The following is a 26,535-nucleotide window of genomic DNA, read 5'->3' on the forward strand; positions in this document are numbered from 1 at the left end:
AGTCGCTCACACGCTCATGTGCGCTTATGTGGGCGTTGGCCCTCGATCAATTCCCGCTCTTGTTCCTCCCGACGATCGACACTGCAGTGCTATGAAATTCGTGGTGTAGCCTTCAATATAATTCAGAGCTATTCAACAAACAGGCACCAGTGTGTATCTATAAGGAGGACAATCTCTTTTGTGCAAACTGCCAAATGTGATGTTCTCCAAGGCAGCAAATTGGGGCCGTTTATAAACGGTGTTGTACATGTTGACCCTTCAGCCCAATACATCATCTATGCAGATAACACAAGCCTATTCTTTTCAGGTACAGACATAAATCATCTCGTGAATTAGCTAACTCAACATTACAAAAGATATACACCTGAACTCTTAAAAATTCTTTACTCATAAACTTCTCCAAAACAAGAGCTGTTCGTTCTCGCTCGAAGTACCCACCTAATGAGCTCATTTGTTTCTATAATCTCATGTTAAACATCAGCAAAACTGAATTCGCTTCTGCCGCGAAATCTTTAGGCGTTGTTTTTCATGAACATATGAAATGGGATCACCGTAGATATTTTGTACAATAAGCTCTGCAAGGTCCATGGTGTACTGAGGAAATGTCAGCGTGTATTACCAGTTGCTCAAAAACCTTTGCTATTTAATGATCTCTTTTCATCACATCTGCGTTACTGCAACTTAATTGGGGGTAATGAAACAAAGCAATCCATAAGCAATCTCATTATCCAACAAAAAATGGTCTTCGTTCTGTTGCAAACCTTCCTTTTAGCGCCCACAGTTAGCAAATCTTCGTTAAATATAATATAATCAAATATACCTTCTCTACGAATACTCCTTTTTAATCTCCTTCAGGTCAGATACCATTGAAAATCGCGGTTATATACGCAGTTTAGCTAATATGCAACCAAATCCTTCTATGCGCCAAAACCGACACTCTGAACTTTGGTATGTTGGCAGGCCACGCACTAACTACGGTATTGAGGCACTGTGTTATTGTTTGCCAAATACTCTAAATAAATTCAAAATTACTTGTGGAAATGTATGTATTCTCTCTAATTCTTTTATTTGAAATGTGTTTTGTTAACTATTTCCATAATAGCATTTCCTTTTTTGTAGAACTTATTTTTAATGCATAGAATGTGCATTGTTTGATTGAATTGTGTTTAAGTTTACTTTGCTTTTGCCGTCGTGTTTTGCCACAGTGAATCTGGGACGTGGGGCATTGTCAAGCTGTTTTCATGCAGCTTTATTTTTCCCTGTCCCAACCACTTTCTGTCAAACTGTATGTGGTAAAAAAGTCAATTCAAATAAACTCAACACGCGTCCACCGTACAGCGAGTCCAAATAGCAGCTGTTGATAGCAGCGCTAGCGCAATATCTACGTTAGATGGAAAGGCTCGCAACAAATGGTGGGAGGCATCGCGGCCGTATATCGCTACAATGTGACAGAAGCATCGGCGGTGGCGAAGGGGGCAAGGTGCTGGCGTGGGAGTCACCTGACAGAAGTTGAGATCTCAAGGCGCGCGACCGCCAAATCGCGTTCGCCGACTGAGGCAGAGGGGTGCGCGGGACAGGAGAGCAAGCCGACACTGCGCCTCTGAGTTGCCATGACGACGCATCTGCGAGGATGAGGTGGAGAAAGAGAAAATTGACCTCGGCTGAGAGTGAAGGTCAAACGCATGGATCCAGGCGTTTTCTGGACTGGTACCGGGAGGATGAGAGCTATCGCGCTAAAGGAACTGTGCCGGATCACACGCGAGTATAAATTTAGTCATCAATCTTGCAGAGAATAAGGGAGGTGTATTTATTATATAGGAACAAGAAGTTAAGCACCTTGATTGACTTCACTGCTACGTGAAATTATGCTTGCTCTCATTTCGCATCCTGTGAAACGATTGTCTGTACTTGCATATTAAAACAGAACACGAGCGCAAGGGGCTTGTGATGCGATTACAAGCTTCGTTATCTCGCACAGGTTGTAAAGGAAGTAAAGCCTCGTAGCAAACGGTGGTTGAGCTCTTCGCTGCCGCCGGATCGCTGGCACGAACCTCTGGCCCAAGTGTGCTCTCCGGAATACCAGGTGAACAACTTCGTATCGCCTGTCCTCTTCTTCGAAGCGCTCCAACATGTGCCCAAGGATGCCATATTGGTGGAGGTGGCGCCACACTGCCTTCTGCAGGTGGGATATTGCTTTATTTTATTTATTGGCAGCATACTGTAGGCCATGTGGCTCAAGCAGGAGGAACAGTTAAAACATCAGAAATACACGTACAAGGCACAATTGAAAATCTGAAATGACTGAAAGTAAACAAACAAATAGATCTAAAATGAAAATGTTTAGGAAATAGTGAGCACATATTTCGTCTGCGTCACTTCAGAGCATATGGAAATATTCGCTTTTTGTGTTTCTTGCGAACGCGAAGCTTAGTAGTTCCGTATTGCATATATACATATTCTAGTTTGTGTTTAAAGGTGCAATGGTTGCGTGAACTGTTAATGCAAATAAAGTTGACTTTAGGAAAGCAGTGCTTTGGCTCCTCGTCAAGTTGCTCCTTGATTCGTCAGTGTGCCTGAATTGTGTGACTATTGGTCGAAGGGAATGTTAAGGAAATCACTAGTGAAAAAGAAGTGCTCGCGATGCCAGCATGACTGATTGTTTACCTTACGTTGTTGCTTCATCCAGTGTGCACTGCGAAAACGACAACAAAAATCATTAGTGGCGAGAAAAGAAGACGAGGTCCTGGCATGATCCTTCTTTGAGTGTCTTGCCTAATTAAAGTGATCTCGCTTTTCGAGTTCTGCTGTTTCTGCATCGTGGCACGGGTGGAGACGCTGGGCACAACCTCGGCACACCTGCCAACAGCCCCGCACTTAGTTCAGAAAGACTCCCGCCCGTTGATACACCAGTTCACCACACTAGCCGCCGCATGTTTGGCCTGGGCCCAGAGTTCGGTCCTTTGCCAGAAAGCATGACCATGCCCGGAAGCAGTGCCCGAGACATTTAAAACCTGAGCCCGATACAGGTGACTTTCAAATCCTCGAATTCATAACACGCAGATGTCTGGCTGGAGGAGCTCGAGCGCGTAGCCAACGTTAACGGGTGGAACGCTGGACAGAAGTTTGGCTACGTGTACTTATCTCTTCAAGGAGGAGCCCAAACGTGGTTCAAAAATTGGGTGTGGTAATGTTAGGACATGTTCCGGTGCAAGATCCTGGACATGTTCGGGAGCACCAAAAGGTAAACGTATGCAAATTGACTCGCCGAACCGCATAATCAGAAGCTGAATGAATCTCTTGGAATGCTTATGAGGACGTGATTTGTCTGTTTCATTGAGCTAATCCCGATATGTCAGACGCCAGAAAGGTCAGCCACCTCATACGCGGCGTTAAATAGCAGCTCCTTGTTGGTCTCTTGCAAAACGCGCCTACAAGCATCGACGAATTTTCGAAGGCGTCCATAAACGACCAAACGGGCACTGTAACTGCGGTGCCCCCAGTAGGATCGCCTAAACAGCGGACCATTAAGCACCAAAGCCATGAGCGTAATTACGGCAAGTGACGTGAGTTCTTTGAGCCAGAAGATACAATAAATTGTACAAGAAGAGATAAAGAAGGTCACTGCCACGCTGAATGAAAGCGAAGTTGCGTCAGTCATTAAAGTTGTGCGCCAGGACATAAGGCAAGCACATTCCCCTCCCGAACCGAACACCAAGAGTTGTAAACCCAGCCATGCAACACTGCCCGTCGACAGTCATCTACGGTGTCATCACCGCAGCAGCACCCCCAGCAAGAACTGCCGACAACGCCGTAGTACTACAGGTAAACTTTGACGCCGATGCGACCATTGCTTCGCAAAACCAACATTTCGCATAAGCCTGGTGATTGGTCAGCAAACTCACTCATGAGTCGATTTACCCAGACTCACTCAGACTCAATTTGGGCCGTGAGTCTGAGCCTGAGTGAGTCCGGATGAGGAAACCTTTGGTGATTCTGAGTCCCAGCGAGCCCTGAGCGCGAAATATATTTCTTGCGTGAGTCTCAGTGAGATCTCACCAGACTGACGCAGACTCAAATGGAACGCGAGCGTGAATCTGAGTGAATACGGCTGAGTTTTATTTTGGTCTTTTGAGTCCGAGAAAGTTCGGTTGAGAAACATTTTAGTGAGTCTGAGTACGAGTCAGTCCGGTTGAGGAAGATTTGAGTGAGCCTTAGTCCGAGTGACCTTAAGCGCAAAATATATCCCTTGAGTGAGTCTGAGTGAGTTCCACTTTTTTTGCCTACCTATGCCCCTGACTGCAGGCCCCTGCGCTTCCACTGTGGGGAATCAAGCAAAAGCCGTAATTATTGCCCTTATCGCGTCGCACGGTATCAGGAATTTCTGTCCCCTACTCATCGCCGCTATTTCAACAGGAGACCTAACGTCGACGCAAATATGACGAGCAGGGTTGTCCTGGGGTACGGTCAAGCACCCCTTTTCATGGATGTTATTCTCCATCTAGTAGACGCAGCAGGAGAACTTCCAGCTCGCACCGGGAAAACTAAAAGCAGCGACCTCAGGGGAAGGCCACCAATAGTCCAAAAGCTGAAGCTTCCCTATTACTGCCGAACGAAGACCCGAAACTGCGATGAATTGACGAAAGATGAGGTTGTTACCGCCGATATTTCTCACGATTGACGGTCATGTCGTGACAAAACTGGTCGACACTGGTGGGAACTTTCCAATTACAAGTGAGATTCTGGCAGGTAAGCTCAGGAAGGTGAAAATGAAATGGATGCGACTGAATATTAAAGGAGCTAGAGGGCAGCTACTCACGCCTACTGGAAAGTGCACCGCATGAATCAAGATAGCGGATTGATCATTCGTCGCAAAATTCGTTATTTATTCCGATTGTTGCAAACAGGAAATCATAGGGATGGATTTCTTGCTTGAATACAGAGGCGTCATCAGTATACCGAACGGTGCGCTGACATTTTCAGCGGATCAATATACAGCGCTACGGCGCAAGTCCCTACGCCTCTTCGACGAGATGACCGTGTCACGGTTATCCTGCCCCCTTGTTTCTGTCATGTGCGACATGCAGCATACTGGGGCATGTCGCACATGACATGCCCCAGTATGCAGCATACTGGGGCATGTGCGACTGCAGCATACATGCAGAAGAAACTCACATGGTCTCTTATGCATTCACCTAAGACGCTTCGAAGGCCAAAGTCATCTTCTTGTCTTCTTTTTCTTCTCAGTCGAGGTATTCATCCTCCCCTGCGCCCTTCCGATATGTCTGCACCTAACGTAGTTTTCCACTGGCAGCGGTATCGGACGTATCTGCCATCTTCTAATAAATTCGCTCTCTTTCTTTCCGGTATAGCAGGCATTGCAAGTTTCCAGCACTTCCTCCGTGATTGGTCCACCTTTGACCAAGCGACGATGTTGTGTGATGACGACATTTTGTGACGGCACATGTGACCTCAAAACGTGCTTTGCTGAAGTTGCACTCTATTTTGGAGAGTACCTAGAAATGTAGTTTGAGCCTACAAGCATTGGGAGCTGCTCATTGTTTTCGGTTCACACGATCCAATCTAATTCACTTTTACGTTCCATTGTGTACATGCTCGATGATTGCGTTGGATTAAAAGCTACGTGAGTAGTTTGACGGGACCCAACGATCAGACTATACAAGCAGTAACAACAAGCAGTCCGGCACAGTGATTAGCATGAAAAGAGCAGATAACAAGTACATATGTACAGGGGTTAACATGAAATTTCAGCAATAGCTAGAACTGCTCAAGAAGACAAGTACCAACAGCAGGAAATAAAAAATACTATATAGATACCGCTATAGGAAGAAGAATTATACGATACTACTGGAGCAATGCAATCTGTAAAGAACAAAGCAATGAGCCACTAGCTGAGTAACGTAGCAAGAAACTCATGTAAGTAGAATAACACTGTTAAGAGAAACGAAATAGGTTAAAGAGTATGTAGTCATAAAGATATATCACATTGCAAGTGAACGAAATATGAGCGCAAGGTCTTTGTTGAAAATATTAATATTTTTATTTGTTCACAGTAGATGGTAGGTTATTATACTAAGTATTGATGTTTATAGTGCGTCCTGAAATATGGAACTGATCATGTACCAGGGTTCGTTGTGTTCGCGTTCATTTGACGACGTTCTAAAGATGCGAATTGTCCTATGATGTTCATGAGGGACTCTGAAGCATATCGTGCACTATGTAATCAACTGAAGCCATATGGGCTGTGAATTCTACTACTTATGAAACGCTTCTCTGCTGCTTGAATAATAGTCTATGTCGCTGTAACGAGGCTCTTAAACTAATGGCCTCTCGTGTAGGTTCGTGTAGAGATTCAACCGATGACATAACCGTCATCAAGAAACGAGGCGAGACCATTTGTGCACACCAGTAACCAAACAGTCAATGTATATACACAGCAGAAATAAACATAGCGAGAAAGAGAAAAAGGTGCAGAAACTGCAAGCGAAAAAAAATTACACCATCTCCCGCTAAAGGGAACCGTGAGGCGATGCGAAGCCGGAGCACTTGCATGATCGCGTTCCGTTGGCGTTCGTTGGGCATGCTACCGACCTCGCGCCGTGGAACGCGAAGAGGAACGCTACGCGCGTCGTATCTTCCATCTAGCCTGGCCGTTAATTCTCACAGGGCGAGCGGGGAACGCGGTCGACAGGCGGGCGAGAGGGGGGCAGCGTAGGAGAGGAGAGAGAAGGGGAGAGGACGCGCATGCGCTCGAGCTCATCGCGGCGTTGCGCAGGAGAGAATTTCGGCATGTCTAGCCCGCGTTTTAGAGGAAGAGTGGAAAGGGGGAGGGGAGAGGTGTATGGGAGAGGGAAAGTGGAAATAGGGAAAGTGGAAATAGGTAAAGTGGAGAGGGGAATGGGGAGAGGGTGAGTGGAGAGGAGGTGTGCGGAGAGGGTATGCGCATGCGCAGTAAGCGTGGTCACGCCGCACACCACCACCACCGGATTGAGCTCGGCCTTAAGATACTTCTCATCTAAAAGAAGTTAACAAGTGTGGGAAAATGTGAAAAGACGCGAACAGTTCCCAGAAGATATGTACAAGAGAAAAAGGCAGTGTCACCATTCATCGGGACGCGGAGCTTGTAGCGGCGACTCAAGACAAGGCACAGGCGCACTCACGCAGACAGCGACAGCTATGCTCCATCTCACAAGCTGGTTGCAGCACTGAGGAAGCTACGTGACCGCTTAGCCAATAGGAAGAGCGAACACCCCTCACGGTGTGTTCATCCACGCCGCGTCGTCTGCTCGACGTCACCTACCGGCGTCTGCGCTCACGCGTTGGGCAAGAGACCGAGCATACGGCAGCAACCAACGCTCTTAGCGTTTGGCAGTAAGAGCAGAGCCGCAAAAGACAGGAACGCGCGTTGGACGAGTAAAGCGAGTATACGGTGGCAACCAGGGGGGCGATCGGAGATCTGTTCGTTCCGCTTGTTCGTTCTCCTGGAGGAGAACAAGCGCGCTGATTGGCTGAAGCCGGACAACTCACGCCACTCTAAGGGGCGTGGCCATTTCTTTTTTTTCCTTGATGTTTTCTTTTTTGGCGACGTCATGCCGCGTCATAACGAGCATGTCGTCTGCTAAAAGTGAACGGAGAGCGAGCCCGTTCGCTCGCGTTCTCTCGAGCGAACAATGGCGTCGCACGGCATGTATTTCGAGTGATGCGGCGGTTGCGGCTGCCGCAACAGCTGATTTTGAGAAAATGGCGCTTGCAACGGTGCTTCCTTGTTACGTTGGCGTTTCTGGAAGCAGATGCAGAATGGTAGGAGGTGCGAAATGCGTTTGAAGAGATGAGCGAGTGTGAATTCCGGCGTCGCTTTCGTTTCTCGAAACGTACTTGGTTGTGCGACGATCTCGGCCCCGTCATCGGGTGCCAACGAACCAGTGGGATTTAAACAGAGCGGAAGGCGTTGTGCGCGCTGAGATTTTTGCGATCGGATGCTTCCAGCGAGCTGTCGGCTGCGAGGAATTCAGCGGCCTGTCGCAGTCGTCCGTCAGGAACACGCCACTGTCGTTCGCGGGCAAAAACGGTGGGTGGCCTTTTCCGGAGACCACAGACGCGAAGAGCGAACAAAGGCGGCGTTCGCGCGGCTCGCGAGCAGATTCCCGTTGTGGTCGGGTGCGTGGATGGTACGCTCATCGCAATCCCGAAGCCCCATGGCCTGAGACGACGCATTACATGTCGGGGAAGGGACTCTACGCATTCAACACCACGATCGTGAGTATTATTCATGCATTGTATGCGTAGCGAATTGTTTCATTTATATCGCTTAAACTTTCCGCTTTACTGAGGCTGTCGCAACTGAGTATAAGCGGGAGCGGTATTTTCGATCTATCCAGAACGGGAATTGGTTCGTTTCAGGGCACTTCGCTTAGGATAAGCGATGAAATCATGTGACGCGGAGTACACTTTGGTTCAGCGGCCTGCACAGTGCATAATATTACCGTTGCTCGTTCGCCATGTGTACCCGAAGCTTGATTCTCGATTTGTATTTGTTGAGATTAGCGCTCCCAGAATGTGCCGTAGTATGTCCTTATTGTTCATTGTCGTGATGGACGTTACATGGATCAATACATGGATGGATGAATAAACTTTATTTCGGTCCCTCGGAACGCGCCCTAGCATGTACATTAAATACGCATTGTTTTATAACCCTTTTTTCAGTCGAAGTTTTTCGTGTTGTAGATATTTTGTGATACATTGCCTTAAACATACAGCAGTAATTTGGTTAAAAGGCTTTGGTGGCTGGAAGATGGGTTGTTCCAAGCAGTAAACATGCAGACTACCCTTTGACACTGCATTGTCCTCGTGTTAGAACTTATGGTACAAGTCCTACCCTGTCGATGATTTGTCCATAGCTATGTTCCAACAGTCAGTAACAGTGAAGACAGATGTAGTTACATTAACATAATACCCAACATTGTACCCAAGGTCATTTATGGGTACAATTTTGACTGAATTGAATTCTGCAGACATGTGATGCCGACCTCTGGATGTCAGTCCATGTTTCCTGGGGTCATGTCATGACCAGTGGGTATGGCGGGGGAGCCCTCTCCGTCAGCACCTGGAAGCAAAACTTCGGCTTGCTTGGTAAGTGCTGTCAATGCTTGCCACATTCAAGACGTTATCACTACAGCTGTCATGCCGACCTCGTGCAGGAGACTCCAGCTATACATTAGAACCATGGTTCCTGACACCAGTGCCCGGACGACCAGCTCGTGGCACCCCTGATAACCACTACAACAAGGCCCACACCGCCATGCGCAATGTTGTGGAGTGGTGCATCGCTGTAAGCTTGTGCACAGCTGCTCAAGCATCATTGCTGCTTGTGCAGCTCTGCACGACATTGCGTTGGCGGCACATGAGCCTGTTCCCGAAGGAAACGATGACGACACCGACGATGCTGACTGGTGCCAGCAGCAGCTGAGCTACCACCACCACCACAACGGGAGCCAGCAGCAGCGCAACCATGTAGTGAACCTGTTTCGAGAACCACAGGGCCTGCATGCTTGAGCACCTGCGCAGAGTACGCCGCCGCCTGCAACGACCTCGGCAGCATTGTGTGGTGCGTGTTTGTCTTTGTTCATTGTGTTTGTCACTGTTTTTTTTTGCTACACTTCAAATGTTTGCTACACATATCAACGAAACAGCGTTCTCCTATCAATGAATAACCCCCTTGAATAGGTTGGCAAAAAATGTGAAGCTCACCCTGACTCACTCGTGAAATATATTTTGCTCTTGGGGCTCACTCGAACTCGGACTCACCAAAATTTTCCTCAAGCGGATTCACTCGGACTCAGGCTCACTAAAATGTTTTCACCCGGACTCGAACTCACCAATGTATTACTCACTTGGACTCACAGCTCGATCTGAATCTGAGTGAGTCGACTCATGAGTGAGTTTGCCGACCTATGCCCCCTTGTCACACAACGCCATGCTGATGAAATGCTTCGACCAGGTTGTAAAATATGGCGCTTCACACTAAGCACAAGTGAGAGCTCAACTGTGAATGGCACATGGTGCCATTCACAGCCAAAGTGGTAACCGGAAAAGGCTGTTTGAATCAGGACAGCAAGATGCGGTAGCTTTAGTGCAACAAGAATCGTGCTTGTAAATGAAGTGAACAACAAGGGTGGTGTCAGAATTGAAATTTTATTACAAGTATCACGAGCAATGCACATAAAAAGCAAAATAAATAAATATCCTTTAAATTTAATGCCAAGCAAAAGAATATAAAAGTAGCTTCCTTTTATAATATACAAATGGAGTTATTACAAAGTGCCTGCTGCTCCTCTGCAACAACACACGCGTCTCGCAGCACGAAAGCCATTGTATTACATGAAAACAAGGCACAGTCGAACCGGTATTAATTGAACTCGCTAAAAAATGCAAGTTGTTGGTTGCTGATATGTCTTCCTCTATTATTGATTTCTGTTTGTACCCAATCCTGTTATCTAAACACTTCTAAGCAACAGAACACGTATTCGTCAACAATTTTTTGGTCTTGCAATATTTCAAGATTGTTGTGCAACCTAGACCATTCACAAACGCTTTTCTTTTTTTCTAGGATGTGTAAAAATCGATAGAAAACGTACAGTGTGCCACAATATTCTACACGTATACACATAAACATAAAGATACACTACAGTGCACTATGTGCATATACTACAAAATTGCTCAATGCATGACTTTGTATAATGAGATTTTAAAAAATGACATGGCAAAACATGATTTATAAATGAAACCACACTGTGCTATGCACATGTACTACAAAACTGCTGAATGCATCACCTCGCACGATGAGATTAAAAAGAAATGACAGCGCAGGACACGATTTACCATTGATCTACACTTTACTATGTACAATGAAACAGCACATCAGTGCTTCTGATATGCAGAAAAAGAAAATTAACTGAAAGAAAATTGCAGGGCACCATTGAAGCAAACCAGCGTATCATAGCTCGTGATGTGAACAAAAATAAATCTACATATATGTACAACTAGTCTTTACAAATCACTGTGCAGGTGCCTTCCGCTGCAATGAGGGCCCGGGCGAGGGTACCAACGTCTTGCAATTTGTGGACCGCGTCACCGAGAAGTTGAACCTGGCGCAGCTTTCCAATGATGCCTGGCCCTGCCGCCTGGTGTTTGCGGCTAGTAACTCCAGCGCCTCGGCCTGCCGGTTGCCCCCATCTCGCAGCTGCGGCATGAGCTGGAAACCAAGAAATGTGTTGCCATTATCATCTATAAATTTCCTGCTACCGACTCTTCGCTGGAAGCTTCTGTTCGTGAAGAGTTTCAGTGTGTGCAACAATTTCCTCTCTGTTGAAAATCCACTGACCCAACGGCATCCATGAATGGTGCTTGGTTCACCGCACAACCAACGCACTTCGTTTGGACAGACCAAAGCGGTGCCGGAATTAATTTTCGCTCATCTCATCAAACGCATCTTACGCCTCTAACCACCTCTGCATGAGAAGCAACCAAACAGCCCTTTTCAGGGCTACACAATCGTTTGCCCGGCTTTACGCGATGACTGACACAATCTCCTTCCGAAACCCTAGCTGCTGCAGTATGCAAAACATACAGCAAGCAGGTGTAACACAGGTGCAAACATGTACATTTGTGTATGATGGCTATGTGAAAAAGTTATATAACGAGCTTGCTTTTTGAACAGTATATTTAGCAATAGCACATTTTCAGTTTCACTTTTGAAGCAATTGACAAAATAGGGAAACATTTCAAGATGTTGAACATTTTTGCAATGCTACCTTTTTGCTACATTTCACCATAACTGCAAGGCAGGACACCTGTTTATTCCATCTGACAGTTATGCATAGAACTAGCTCCTGCAACCGTTTGCCAAATTTTTTTTGTGCAGCCTTTTGTCTTTATGCCCACAGATGTCATCTCTTCACAAACATATGCCTGCACGCATGAGCATCACCTGTGAGCATGTAACACCATCTACAGTTAATCAAAAACATCAGCGAAACTTACGAGTTGGGGCACGGGAAAGATCCTGGGCCACATCCTCTTCAGCCACACCAGTAGCAGCTGGAGCAGGGCTCACCTGTTATAGTAAGAAGTTTCTTGATTGACACACTGAGTGCAATAAGAAGTATGGAGTGGAAGTGGACAATAGCAATGTTTTTTTAGAATGTTTCAACAGCGGCATGCTATGACACAGACTTCGGAGAGAGGGGTGGAGGGAGGCAAGCCTACTGGCTACGCACCTCACTCAACTCGAGGGTCTGAGAAATGGGTTGGAACACGTAGGGTGCTCTAATGAGCTTCGAAATATAGTTCGCGCCTGTTCTTTCGTCATCACCGCAAATGTGGCTGTTTCGCATTCTGTTCTGGGCGGCGCAACGTGTTAGCACCTCGGCTAACGCGGCGGCCGGGTGATCCACTCGATATTGTTTGAAAAAGTAAAACTAACAGCGCGTAATGGCTCGAAGCAAACGAGCCCACTTGTTCGCAGCATACAAGTAACAATGATATTCTAAGCCAGTGCTTACCGATTCAGACCACCCGAACTATGGGCCTCGCACACTCGTCCCTGTCAAGCACGACGCGGCCGCGGTAATCCGAAATCTGGCCGCCTCGGGTGCCGCTGTAAAGCACAAGCGGTACGTGTAAGATGACCGACCACAATACAATTGTGCTCGCACTCACCTCTGCTGCCCTCGGAGTTTGGCAAGACCCTGCTGCGAATAGTAGCGCTCATTCCTCCATCGGGCCTGCCACTGGGCCCTGGTGTTACGCGCAGGGACTTCTTCGTTCAAAAGCGCTACTAGCTCCTGCCACATGTCGTCCCGGTCCTCCCTCGTGAACGACGGCTCCAGCGGGCACGACAGCGTCGCGATCTGTTCTGTGGGTGCTCTTTCACAAAAGCCAGCAGAAGCTCCTTTTGACGATCCGACACCCGAGAACCAACGCAGACGTTGCGATCGGACGACATTTTGAAACTACGTTAGGGTGGCCACCCTAACTACGTCAACCGCTACTTTTCTTTTTTTTTTTCGCGTGCGCGACACCATCTAGCGACGACGTCAAAAAAAACTAACATTATTAAATATCATCACTCCAAGCTGTTGCTGTTTTAAAAAGTGTTTGAGCTTGAGAAGCAAAAACAATAATTTTCTGTAAAGTAACTATATTTATTAAAAGGCGAGAAACGCTTCACGGTCCCTGTGCCGACGTCACAGGATGCGCGTCTACTTCCGGAAAGCTGTCCGCTTCACGATTGGCTGTTCTCTTCCTCTCGGCGGTTCTAGGCGGGAGCGCTGCGCCTCCTCTCACTTCTGTGACGTAGGCACCGCAGAACGAACGCGGAACGAACAGATCTCCGATCGCCCCCCAGCGCTCTTTGCGTTTGGCAGCAACGGTAGCGTCGAAACAAAAAGAACAGCAAAAACATGGCAGCACACGTTGACGCTGGTTCCTTGCACCATAGAGAAAGAAAAATGCTTGCACCTCGAAATTAGGAAGTCGCCGTCATGAGCTGTGTGGCCCGTAAGTTCTAAATCGACGCTTGCGATTGCGTTATCTTTGCGTCCTGATGCTTTGACACGAATGTATTCGTGCATATTTTGCACACAATTCACTTTCATATTCTCGGTTACAAGGCTTAGCATGCTTTCCTGAACAACGAGCAAATCTCAATAATTAGGACAATTCTCTCCTGATACTTTGTCCTCGGCGTGAGAAGACACAAAGCGATAGCCGATTCCACCATTTATTTGTTGCTGTGAGGACAGTGGGCAAGTAGAAAGCTAGAGTTCGGATCGAAGCGGGCGAGCGCGTCTGAAAGTCTGAATTGGGCGTTGCCATGTTGGTTCGTCGTCCCAATTATCGGCAGTCACCGGTAATATAAATAAATGCTTATGACGTACATGCGAGTCGTGATTAGTGTTTCACGTATTGCTGTGACGTAGCACGTGTCAAACATATGCAGTTTTATTAACCTTCTCCAATTGTAATGCCATTCCAAATAGAACTATGTTTTGCTGCGCAAACATGTGGTTTATTTACACCTCGTAGCTTCCACCCTGCTGCAACCAGATTGTGAGATGCAGTATAGATGTGCAACGACACGCTCACTCGAATGAACAGAAGCGTAGGGCGAGTGGAGGTCAACGGCCGGACGCCCTTTCGGCGTTCGCCAGCGGCAGACTGGGGTTCAGACGGCAGACACCGGTCTTGCCGGTGTCTGCCGATGACGATGGGAAGCGTGTATCTGGCCAACGCCAGACGATTGAAGAAGCTGGGTACGCGCCCAGTGGACGCCCGCAGCGGCCTCGACACAGGAACTCTGCCAGCGGCCACTCCCGTGCCCTAGTCGCCTCCTTCATAAAGGGACTTTACTCCTTCACTCGGTCACGTCGCGGCCACGTCTCCTCGGTCTGCCGTTCTACAACCGTGGCTTTTTCTTCCTAAACACCCTGGCGACTCTTCACTGGACAAATGTGGTCACGCGCATACGTGATGCGGTCGCGCGTCAACTTCATCGTCGTCCTGAGTCAATATTCTTTGTGTTGCGCACTTTTCAAACGCGCACTTGCTCATCACAGTCGCCAATATAGCGAATAATGTTCTTCTGTAACAGCAGAACTGTGTGTTAGTTTTAATGGTTGTCCGCCATACTAAAGCGCAATGATATTTCTGTACATTAAATAAAGCCTTGTAAATCTGTACATTGGCATTTGTAGAGAGTAGACTACGACGTCGGGATAAAACACTTGTCACGGAGGAAAACTTTTTTACAACGGTAATTTACATGCATATCCCAAGCGAGCTGTAACGAAAAGTACACGTCAAGGATTTTGTGACTGTCAACTATTTCGATTTTATGACCACCATGAGTGGCAGTATTAATTCAACTTGGGTAATGTATTCTTGCAGCGAAAAATAATTACCTTAGTTTTAATTGCGTTGATCTTAATTTGATTTTGCTGAGACCAGGCAGATAACTTTCCTAGCAGTTCGCTGCATTCCATGGTCAAGTTGTGCACATCGTTCCCAGATAATGTGACAGTGCTGTCATCAGCAAATATAATAAATTCAGCATTAGTATCAATTTGTACAATACCATTCATGTAGATAATAAATAAATACGGCCCTAAAACACATACTTGTTGAACTTTAAATCTGTTTATTAGGAAAGACGACTCGTGACCGTTCACGTACCCACTCTGTTATCTGTTAAGTAAGATTTAAACAATGATAAACTACCACGTACTGCGTAACATTCTAGTTTGTCTAATAGAATGTTAATACTTAGGCAGTTCAGTGCCTTACTAAAATCGATAAATAATGCCAGCACGTAGGTTTCCCTGTCTATGTTTTAAGACCGAAGCTGTTTGGGCTGGAGGTAACTTGTGCTCTGTCGTAAACGACTATCATCATGATGAACCGGTACGCGCGCTCTTCATTCTCTTTACAGTAAATCTTTTTGAGCTATCGGTAACTTGTGCACCATCGTGCAAAACTCCTCAGGTGGGTATTCGCCCAAGGTATTGGGCAAGCCCCACTGCGGTGAACAGCAAATGCGAGTGTAAAAATATGCAAGATGCAGAGAGAGAGAGAAAGATAGAGAATAAAGAAAAGACAAAAAATAAAGAGAAATAAAGAAGGCCACCAAGATGCGCTCCTCCTTCACGCTTCGCACCCCTCGTGCGAGGCTGCCATAACTTTTTATTATGGTTTCCTTGATTGACTGCCGGGCTCTTTCTGTTGACGTATGCTTTCTAAGTCCGTGTTGCGCGTTAGTTATAACAACAAACTTATCTAAGAAACTGACCATACGACAGCGTATAATTTTTTCTATCCTCTTCGAAAACGCGGTTAGCACCAAAATTGGCCTGCAGTTGTTGCGGTCATTAGGGGTTCCTCCTTTCAAGGTTGTTGAAACGCTAGCAGCGTACTTCATCTCTTGGGCAATGCGCTAGATTGAAGTGTTAAATTGAATATGTGAGCAAGAGCAGGGGAAATAAAATTTATCCATTGCTCAATGGGACCTAGGTGCAGCTTGTTGTTGTCTAACGCCCTACTATTTTTTAGGATATATATATGGCAAAGATTTCGTATTCGGTCAGTAGGTTGCGAATAAATGCTATCGGCGGTAGGCTTTGTATTTGTTTTTTTTTTCGATCTTGTAGCGCAGATGGGGTAGGCAGAAGGAACGGCATCGTTCATGAAGGCTGGTTAAAGTGATATGCAAGGGCCTCGCCTTTTAATTCAGTACCGTCATGAAGTACGCTATTTGGGACACTCGTCCTGCGGCCAAGAGCATCGTTTATTATTTTCCAGGCCTTATCAGGCCGCTGCTGTGTGGCAGTTAGGAACAGGTGCTTGTAACAAGCCCGTTCAGTACGCCGTAGTTCACAATTTAATTGGTTTTGAAAAGCTGTGACTTCCCTTAAATGCATTCGAGATTGTGACCGCAAAAATGTATCATACATTGAATATTTACATGCGATTATTTTCAAGTGTTTTTCGTTAGTCACGGCTTCTTTTATTTTTTCGGCGGTTTTACTTGTTTAATGGAAAATGCACTTTATATATTTTTAAAAGTATTCCTATGAACACATTGTACGCCTCGCTGGCATACGTTATTTTCAAGGCAGAAGACCAGTCTTGCTGCATCATTTCAGCCTTAAAGGACACCAGCCCACTCTCTGTTATAGGCTGAGCAGTGAATGGTTCTGTTTCATGACTTCGAATTCCTTATTTGTTTTCATATAGCGCATAAGCAAGGCACTGATAACAAATGACCGAAGCAACAGTACCTACTGTGTAAATTACTAAAAGGTCGAGGCGTGACAACAGGCAGCATCAAATGGGTGTTGGTGTGACAATAAAATTTTGGAACCAGTCGAAGACAATAATGCACTAAATGCTCTTGAGGAATATTGACATTATTGTCGCCACCGCACGTCTAAGGAAAGTTGTCTTTATTCGTTTATTTTATTCATAGTACCCTACAGCCCTAGAGGAGCATTGAGTAGTGGGGGGTTACAGAAACGTGGCAATGAATAACGGATAAAAGGAACTACACCGAAAATGAAACAGAGATATTTGCGCATTTGAAAGGAAAAAACACTCTAAGCAAATGCAGTAAAAAACGAAACGAGATTGAAAAAGAAAATATCGTTGTAGAAAGTCAAGAGAACATTTAAAGTTGCAATTGCTCCATGAAATTTGGCAGGATTGTTTAGAGGAACAATATCATCTGAAAGTATATTTCATAGTGCGATGGCACGTGGCAATGCAGAATTATTGAATGACTGCGTGCTGCCGAAAATGCGTCTGAAACTGGGTTGATTATGAAGGCGACTAGATGTACGTGAAGAAATTTCAAGCGAGAGACGACTGGTCCACGAGTTGTAGTAGTATTTATGAAATAGGCTAAGAAGGATGACACAGCGGCGAGAATCCAAGCTAGTAAGAACAATATCGCGTTTGATTAGGGTAATGCTAGATCCACGATTATACGTGGACGTTATGGAGCGGGCAGCAGGACGTTGGATGGATTCCAGTTTATCTATTAGGTATTGTTGATGAGGAGACCAGATCGATGAAGTGTATTCCAGTTGTGCACATACAAACGTTTCATAAGCCTGTTGTCTAATGGTAGAAGGTGAATGATTCAGATGCCGACGCAAGAATCCTAGCGTTCTGTTAGCTTTTGCGCATGACTTCTCGTCGTGAGTGCGCCAGGCAAGATTAGTGCGAAGATAAACACCAAGGTATTGGTAACTAGATAAATGAGGAATTTCAGCTGAACAGACTGAGCAAGGAAAGTTTAAAAAAACGATTTTTAACGGGTGAAATAAAGTACGCAGCACTTAGATGTGTTAAGTGTGATTTTCCAACGGTCACACCACTGATTTATTAAGTGAAGGTCCTTTTGTAAGATTACGTGGTCTTCTTGACAATTAATTGTTCTACAGACTACGCAGTCATCCGCGAAAAGTCTTATTGAGGAAGAAATCTTACAAGACAAATTAATAATATAAATGAGGAAAAGAAGAGGGCCTAATACACTACCCTGGGGCACACATGACGTAACAATTGAAGCAGAGGAGCTGAAAGTATTCACAAATGTAAACTGCTGTCGATTAGAGAAGACATTGCGGAGCCAGATCATGTTAATGAGTCGATCCTAAGTGCAGTTAGTTTAGCGATTAGGCGACAGTGAGCAACTCTGTCAAACGCTTTCGCGTAGTCAAGAAAGATGCAGTCAATAATATTGTTACTATTCATGCCAATATGTATATCAGACGTAAATTCCAATTGTTGAGTATCACAGCATTACGCTTTTCGAAAATCATGTTGATTTAGAAAGAAAAAGTTATTTGACTCAAGATGGCTGTGCTGAAGAAGCTTACAGCAAATGCATGTTAGCGAAACGGGGTGGCAGTGGCAGTGCCCGTTACTATCTTTAAATTGCGGAGTAACGTTTGCTATCTTCCAGTCCGTGGGCAGTTGACCAGTAACTAATGACTGCTGAAAAATGTAGTGTCAAATTTGACTGGACATCGCGCACTTTTTTAGTAGCTTGAAATTACTATTGTAGATGCCACACGATGTAGATACCTTTATACCGTTTATAAATTTAGATCTGCCTTCAACGGTAACACTTATAGGAGACATGAAGCAATACTCAAGATCCGAGACACAGGGAACCAAAAAAAAATCTTCGTTAGTAAAAACCAATAAAAAATGAATTTAAAGTTGAAGCACACTCTGATGCAGAGACAGGGACATTATCAGCGTTATGCAATGTAACAATGTGACTGTCACGGTCAGGCGAAATTGCACGCGGAAGCTTTTTATTCTTAGTGTGCAAAAGTGAGGACAGGTCAGCGGAGAGGTATTTCTTTTTCGCTTCAGTTATCGCAAAGCAGTAATATTTTAAGGAGCCTTTATATTTAGGCCAAGACAAAGGATATGATAACCGTTTAGCACAAGCATATAACATGTTCTTCCTTCTGAGCTATTTGTTAAACCATGAGTTTGATATGCCGTTACAGATTGTTATAAGGCGCTAATATTTATCTATCAGGAGTGTCATAGTATTTCTAAAGGCATTCCAGTTATCTTGAACAGACCTGTTGGTGAAGGAGGGAAGAAATGCATTATATAGGAAGGCCTCAAGTTCAGTGTTCATTTCAGTGTAATTTGCTTTGTTATAATCCCTGATTATCTTACGCTGAACACCCGCAAATTTCAGTGGAATATTAGTTGAGAACTGCAGAAGGTTATGATCACTTAATACGTCTGGTTGCACGACGGGACTTAAAGTATGTGGCTCTGTTGTTAGAAAAAGGTCTAAAATATTAGTGCCACGAGTAGGCTCTGAAAGAGACTGGCAAAAAGTGAAGTCGAATTATTCCTCAACGAAATCACTTGACGCACTGCTCGAATAATAGTAATAATATCTGGGGTTTAACGTCCTAAAATCACCATATGATTATGAGAGACACCGTAGTGGAGGGCTCCGGAAATTTCGACCACGTGGGGTTCTTTAACGTGCACCTAAATCTAAGTACACGGGCCTCAAACATTTTCGCCTCCATCGAAAATGCAGCCGCCGCGGCCGGGATTCGATCCCGCGACCTTCGGGTCAGTAGTCGAGCGCCATAACCACTAGACAACCGTGGCGGGGCGACGCACTGGTCGAAGAAGACGTGTGAAACCACACATTATCAGGAAAATTAAAATGTCCAAATCAGTAAACTTTGCTGGTGGGAATCTAGTCAATAGCCCTGGAAATACTTTTATAGAGCTCGGACACGAAAAGGTGGTCAGAAACAGGTGGGCGAATAGCATACATCCATTCATAACTTTGCGGATAAGGCGCGCAAGCCACCCAGACTACATCAAGGCAAGTGTCTGTGTGAACAAGAAAGGAAGGTAGAGATCGTTGGATGGACAATAACACGCCGCCACTGTTTTTATGTGCCCGGTCATGGCGATAAATGGAATACTGATTTGAAGTATTATATAGCTCGGAGTCGCATACATCGGCATGTAGCCAGGTCTCGGTTAGCAATACACGATCTGATTTACTGTCGCCAAGATACGAATCATGCAAGAGAAGCTTCGGTAACACGCTGCGCATATTAGCGATTGATACTGAAAGTGAAAGAGCACATGAATTTGATAACCGCTGAACATTAGCACTGCGCACATCAGCAACTAGCTATCTAGCTGTTACTACAGTGTTAGAACAAGTGTCATAGATATAAGTAGTATTATCGATAAGAAGTCCATCAACATTTAGTTTGTAAGGACAATTAGCAAACTGAATCAGTTTCTTACGCGCTTGCCGCGTAGCTTGCGAAACATCTTCTCTAATAGAGACGCCAGTATTTTTCAGCATGTGTGCGCCGACGAGGATTGCTTGCTTGTCCTTAATAGACGTAAATTTAGCAATTATCGGCCTACATTTGCTTAAAGCAAACTTACACAGCCGCTGCACACGTTCAAACTGAGAACTGGTAGTGGTGATCGGTAGCTTATCTGAACACACAGGAATAAGTATACTCTCAGAAGTTGCCCAGCGTTCTTTGTCCTCGCCTGCAACTTCAAAGAACAACAAACTGCACCGGCGCATACTGTTTTCAGCTTCATCACACCTTGATACTACTGCGTGAAGTTGATCAGAAATAGAACTAATAGCACCATCAGCAAAGTTGGGTGGTGGGGGGCATTACAACTAAGCTTTGCTTCCAGAGTGACCATTCTCCCGGTGAAACTTTCAATTCCTTCATCAGTGACATCCTGCTTTTCTTTTGGCCCCTTAATTTCATTTTAAAACAGCACAGCAAAACGAAGACAGTATAGACAGATACAACGGGACGGCCGCTTTGTTTGGCTTCACTCTAGTTTTCGGTTGTCAATATCACGTGTCTTTTTGTACTTAAGTATCTGTTTTTTTTTTAAATAAACTTCTCAGTTGCGAGTCAGCGCCCGTCCCGTTGTTTCTGTCTATACAGTCTTCGTTTTGCTGCGCTGTTTTTAAAATGAATGCAAACCAACTTGCCCAAATTACCGTCCCCTTAATTTCACCGATTATCGCATTGTGACCCGCTTCAAGCCTTCGCACTGTTTCAAGAACGATTGCGAGTGTTTCCTCGACGCTAGGGCCAGGATATGATTCAGTGTCACCTGAAAGCCACAACAACAAAGATACAAAATTCCGGCGCAGGCATGAAAAAACAGCAATGTACGAAACATCACGCAGTTCAGTCGGGCACGACACTGCAACCAGGCAATCATGGCTACTTCCTAGACAGGAAGCATCTTTGAAGCAACTAACCTGGAAATATAGCAGCAGTACACATCCCATCCCTTCAGCGGCGTCGTGCCCAACCGAAGTGGTGTTTGACTGGCTTAATACGCAACGTCGTATGTTGCAAGGGTGTTTGGGAAAGACCCATGTTGCCAGGCGCCAGGAGCCGAGGCGACTAAGCTTGGCCATCTCTGCACCTTCGGTTACGGAACAAGACAGCGCTGCTGATATTCCTATAACCTCGAAGACAGGGCACCAAGGAACGTAACAAAGACAGTGCCCGGCTTGCCTCGGTATCTTGCGCCCTATCTTGCGATGGTGTCCGTGAAAGAACCAGACCTGGCCGTCCTTGCACTTTTCGAAGCAGGACCGGAACTTCCTGTTCAAGACTGCGCGACGACAAGGCACTGAGGAACGTAACCTGGAAATATAGCAGCACTTATCGTCCCATTCCTTCAGTGGCGTCGTGCCCGCCGACGGTCAATGGATGGAACGTTCAAATGAGGTCCAGGAAACATTCGTAAAATTCAACGAAACGCCTAATTTTTCCACCCGATGAGCGATAGGCAAGAGCGAATATTTTATTTTTATCTAAGATGGTCAGCATTTCATCATCTTATGTTGACACGCAGTACTCATGTACCAAAATACATTCTTTTTCCTGTAGTCACAAAACGCACGACACATCCTCAACGTTTTTCAGATCGATTGAGAAATTGTCATATCCAGGTAGCTTCAACTTGCAACAACCATTTGTACACTATGTTTTACACATTAGAATATCGAGTTTAAATAACATTTGGTCTAAATTAAGTAAAATGTTATCCTCTTTATTCAATACAGAGCGACAGTTAATATGCAGAACTGATTGGCCAAACGGGTAACCAGATTTAATAGGAGAAGGTGACGCTAAGTTTAGGTATGCGCAGTCCTTTTCCATTGTGGATAATATGCCGCAATGTTCAGCCTATGGTGTCACATGCACCTGCATAGTTGCAAATGATGGCCCTAGAAAAACCTTATCAATATATGCTCATTCGGGACGTGTACGGTGGGCGTATCGTCAGTTTTTTTCGCAGAGATTTTCCCGTTAAATGACCTGACGGATTTCCTTTTGTATTCATGTTTTTTTCTTGACAGCAAGAGCTATAAACTTCTTTGAGGTTGGGCAAAGATGTTGTTCACATAGATAGCGTTTCTACCGGTCAGTACGGCGTCGTTGCTTGTCAGACGAGCTCTATTTTGCCTTCTTTATAATGCTGTCTCACTTTGCATGCGACTTAAACCGGGCGATGATACGTTTGCCGCTGTCTCGGCTCGGCACGCGGTGACAGACCTCGATGTCATTTCCACTTATTGGCTCACCTATGGCACTGTAAATCTTAGATGCAATGTTAATAGTAGAGTCATTATCTTTAGTACACATTGTATTTCCAGTTTTGCTTTCCTCTTGTACTCATCCGTAAATGTTCCTGGCAATCAGATCGTCCAGTTTCTTCTTGTGCTCCCCAAATGAACTGATGGCAAAGTCAAGGATTTGCGTCATTTGAGGCTGCTCGTTTGTTTGCTCGCGGATTTCATTTCGTAAATCCCTTTGAAGGGAATCTCGGAAAGATTTAATCCATTGTTTCATTTCTTCTTTTTAACATTATTAGCGCTACCTTCATTTCATCCTTCAGTTTAGCTATGCCATTTGCCATTTGCCAATCCTAACACAGAAATACAAGTTAAAATAAAAATTCCGTATTCACTATTTGGCAGTAGGGACGAAGCGTACAGGTGCAATAGGGAAATATATAGCCGATATAACAGGAGCACTAACCTGCGATGAGACTGCGATAAATTTAAGCCGCGGGATCGAATCCCGACCGTGGCGACCGCATTTTATATGAAGGCGAAAATGCTTCAGGCCCGTGTATACTTGGATGTAAGTGCAAGTTAAGAAACCCCGCGTGTTCGAAATGGCCGGAGTCCTCCACTACGGCGTCAGTCCTAATCATATCGTGGTGTTGGGACGCTAAACCCCAGATATTATAGCAAATTAAGCCCGCGCACACAGACCCCACTGCTACTGCCAATTGAAAGCTGCGACGACCACGTAGCTCCTTTTGTAGTACGCGCAATGAGACGTTGAGCCTTGAGATAGGGTGCAGACGCAGCAGAGAGTGATGCCTCCTGGCCCCAGACCTTGGACTGCTTGGGAGAATCAGTGCGCTGTGTGGACGTTTTTTTGAGGCTGCATGTAATGCCCTGTGATACGATTGCCACAAAGTTAAGCCTGAGCACACAGCTCTCACCGTTGCTGCCAAGTGCTTGCCATATCTGTGTAGCGCACAATTTTGGAGGTGTGCGAGAATGAGCGTGATCGAGAGAAAATTCGGACAATAAATATAGACCTATCTCTTTTGGGTGTGCTGCTAGCACGGAGAAAGAAGTATTTGAGGAGGAGAATCTCTTGGCCGCGGCAGCGCGCGAGGGCGGCGCGATAGCGTCACGGCGGAATGCGGTTGCGCCGAAGCACGACAGATGACGCTTTCGGCCTGTTGCCATCTTTTACATGCTCTTCTATGGGCGCGACGCATAAAAATCGTGATAGCGCCTCATACATTATAAAATTTCTAAGATTTCTGTCTGTAACATCAATAGGTAGATATGACAGATACTTTAGCTGCAGTTACTAATCGATATTGCCGGAATTATAGGCCGTACAGCGCTTGAAACGAACTGCTAGTAGGGGCCCCTGAGCAGACGACGTCTGCCACCGCATGCACACGCCCCTCGCTCCTCGCTCGCATGTTCTGCGCGCGCATGCGTAGGTGGCCTTGGGAGGGAAAGTTCCCTTGGCGATTTGCTGGTTTTTTTTTTCTCTCTGTAGCGCTCTCAGTGGCTTCCGCGCGTTGCGCCGGCGGAGCCGACTCCTCGATGTTTGCGCGCGCTTTTCACGCCGCGAAAAAGGAGAGTGCTTTGCAGATTTCGACCAGTGCTACTTCAGGATGGGGCGGAAATGTGTCGTGCCGAACTGCAGCAGTGGGTACGCGTCCTGCAAGGAGAAGGTAATTACCTTCAAAGTTCCTAGAGACCCAATGAGGTTGGAAGCGTGGGCTCGCGCCATACCAAGAAATGACCGACAGCTGACGCCTCGTGACTACGTTTGCGAGAAGCACTTCTCGGACAGTGACATAGACAGGCGGCGCTATTATGGAGAACTTGGTGGCGAAGTTCTCCTTGACAAACCGAAACGGCCAGTGTTGTTTCGAGACGCCGTGCCCTCAATCTCTCCGCGCGCTGTCCCGGATACTTGTCTGCTGTTCTCAAAAAAAAAAAAAAGACAATGTGAAATTTCAACCACCTAGGGTTTTGTAACCTGCACCTAAATGTAAGCACACGGGCCTTTAGCATTTCGCCTCCATCTAAATGCGGCCGCCGCAACAACCTAAATCTGAATTGATGGCATATAGGGTAAGTCCCATCATTCGTTGAAATAAATTATACCTAACTCATTGAGTTGACGTTATCAAAAATTATAGATTTCACGTTGTATAAAATATATCACGCTGGTAATTTTCCTGTATGTGACGCCATTTTTCTCGTTAATTTACCGCAAAAACTTGGAGTGCGCTTGAGCTTCGCCTTTGAGAGTAGAACGCGATAGCGTAATCGGGCCCTGTGCGCATCGCCTTCTCAATTGCTAGCCTCGCCGACACCGACGCCGACACCGGTATTTCTGCGAAACGGTCTCGTTAACGCTGTCGCGTTAAAACACATCCATTCGGGCGCGAACGGCGAATTGGTGACGAATGGCCTTGAACCGACGAGCTTCGTCGGAGAGCGCGGTGAGAGGGACGCGCGCATTTTCCCTTCTCCGCTGGCGGACTCTCACGACAGAGGGCGCGGGAGCGCTGTGCCCGATTTCGTGACTTTATTAGGGCGCCCGAGCGAGCGCAGTTTCGCCTCCTCAAGAATTCTTGCTCCATGGCTGCTAGCATCACTGCTTGAGCTGAAGGTTGAGCTTCCACGTTCCGGGAATTTTTCGCTGTCTGAGCTCCAGCGACTGCCTCTCACTTACTGCTGTCGTATGTTACACTGCATTCGTATATGAATCATGGCGGGTTGGGTTTCGCTCTTTTTTTTTGCAATATTAGTTTGGTGTTTCATGACAATCTCATATCTTAAGGGAAGTTTTGCACTCATGGCCTGTTAGTTGTTCCTTTTGCCACATTTTTAGCAGAAGGCTGCCAGTCGGCTTGTGCAGATATTCTGGCGGTGTCCAACGCCGCCGCAAATCCTGGTGCATCACACTGACTTGCGTTAGGGTGTGCATTGAAAATCGAGACTCTGGATGAGGACATAAGAAAAAACGTGCGATCCTTGAAAAATGATCACAGCCGTGGACGATTGGAAGAGAAAATGGGCGTGGCTGATCATGTACATTGCAGGTGCGCCAATACTAGACGCCAATACATACCGGGCAACTGTCCGCTAAGCACACTACTGGTTAAATTATCCACCGTTCTCGTGTTACCTGTTACGCGAAGAAAATGCCGCCGAGTTGTATTCTGATGGTATTTTCGTATTTATGGGCGTCTACCCACTCGGTCGTGTTTGCGATATTCAGGTTTTTGACGCTGTGTGCTTGAACGCGCACTTTTTCGCTCTTCGGGTGACATGCGGGATGTCGACATTATTATACTTCGCAAGATAGTGACCTGCTTGTAGTGACCGACTGGTTGGAGCAGCATCTTTGAGTTTTGTTGTTGTGGCGGTGGTTATTGCTTGGTTGGGTTTCATTCTCTACCTCCTTCTTGTTCTTTCTGCCCCTGGTTAACCAAAAGCTCAAAGGTTCAGTCGTTCATCTGCTGCTTGGGTGATAATTGCAGACATATAGTTTCTACGCTGTTTGCTTCAGTCGGGCCCGTCTGCCTTGTGTGCGCATCTGACAGCTGTTCCCTTGATAATTGGTTGCTTGAGCTTTTGCTTGGCTCATCTCGAGCTAGTAGCACACTGGAGAATTCTCCTGGTTAACCTCCCTGTCTTTCCTTTCTCTCTCTTCTCTTCTCTATCTCTCTCATCTCGAGCTATTAGTCCCTGCGTGGGCGGGCGTCCGTGCTGTACCCACAGGAACGCTCGAGTAGTACCAGCCCGCACTGCGTACCACATCTGCACGGCGTGCCCCT

The 26,535-nt window shown here is 46.0% G+C and overlaps 1 protein-coding gene and 1 long non-coding RNA gene across 2 annotated transcripts in view; both read left to right on the forward strand.

Annotated features, from left to right (window-relative positions):
* The window catches only part of LOC119390905 (fatty acid synthase), a 277,784-nt gene that overhangs the window by 84,868 nt on the left and 166,381 nt on the right, over positions 1 to 26,535 (forward strand). The window contains exon 11 of the mRNA XM_049415426.1: positions 1,979 to 2,182. Within this exon, the coding sequence (XP_049271383.1) occupies positions 1,979 to 2,182 (204 nt within the window). The remainder of the gene's footprint in view (positions 1 to 1,978; positions 2,183 to 26,535) is intronic.
* On the forward strand, positions 9,094 to 12,227 carry LOC125758146 (uncharacterized). The gene is made up of 3 exons (XR_007415904.1): positions 9,094 to 9,147; positions 9,216 to 9,622; positions 11,083 to 12,227. It is a non-coding gene; the product is annotated as an uncharacterized LOC125758146 (long non-coding RNA).

The sequence above is a fragment of the Rhipicephalus sanguineus genome, chromosome 4 (genome assembly GCF_013339695.2).
Source record: "Rhipicephalus sanguineus isolate Rsan-2018 chromosome 4, BIME_Rsan_1.4, whole genome shotgun sequence".
In the NCBI taxonomy this organism is placed as follows: domain Eukaryota; kingdom Metazoa; phylum Arthropoda; class Arachnida; order Ixodida; family Ixodidae; genus Rhipicephalus; species Rhipicephalus sanguineus.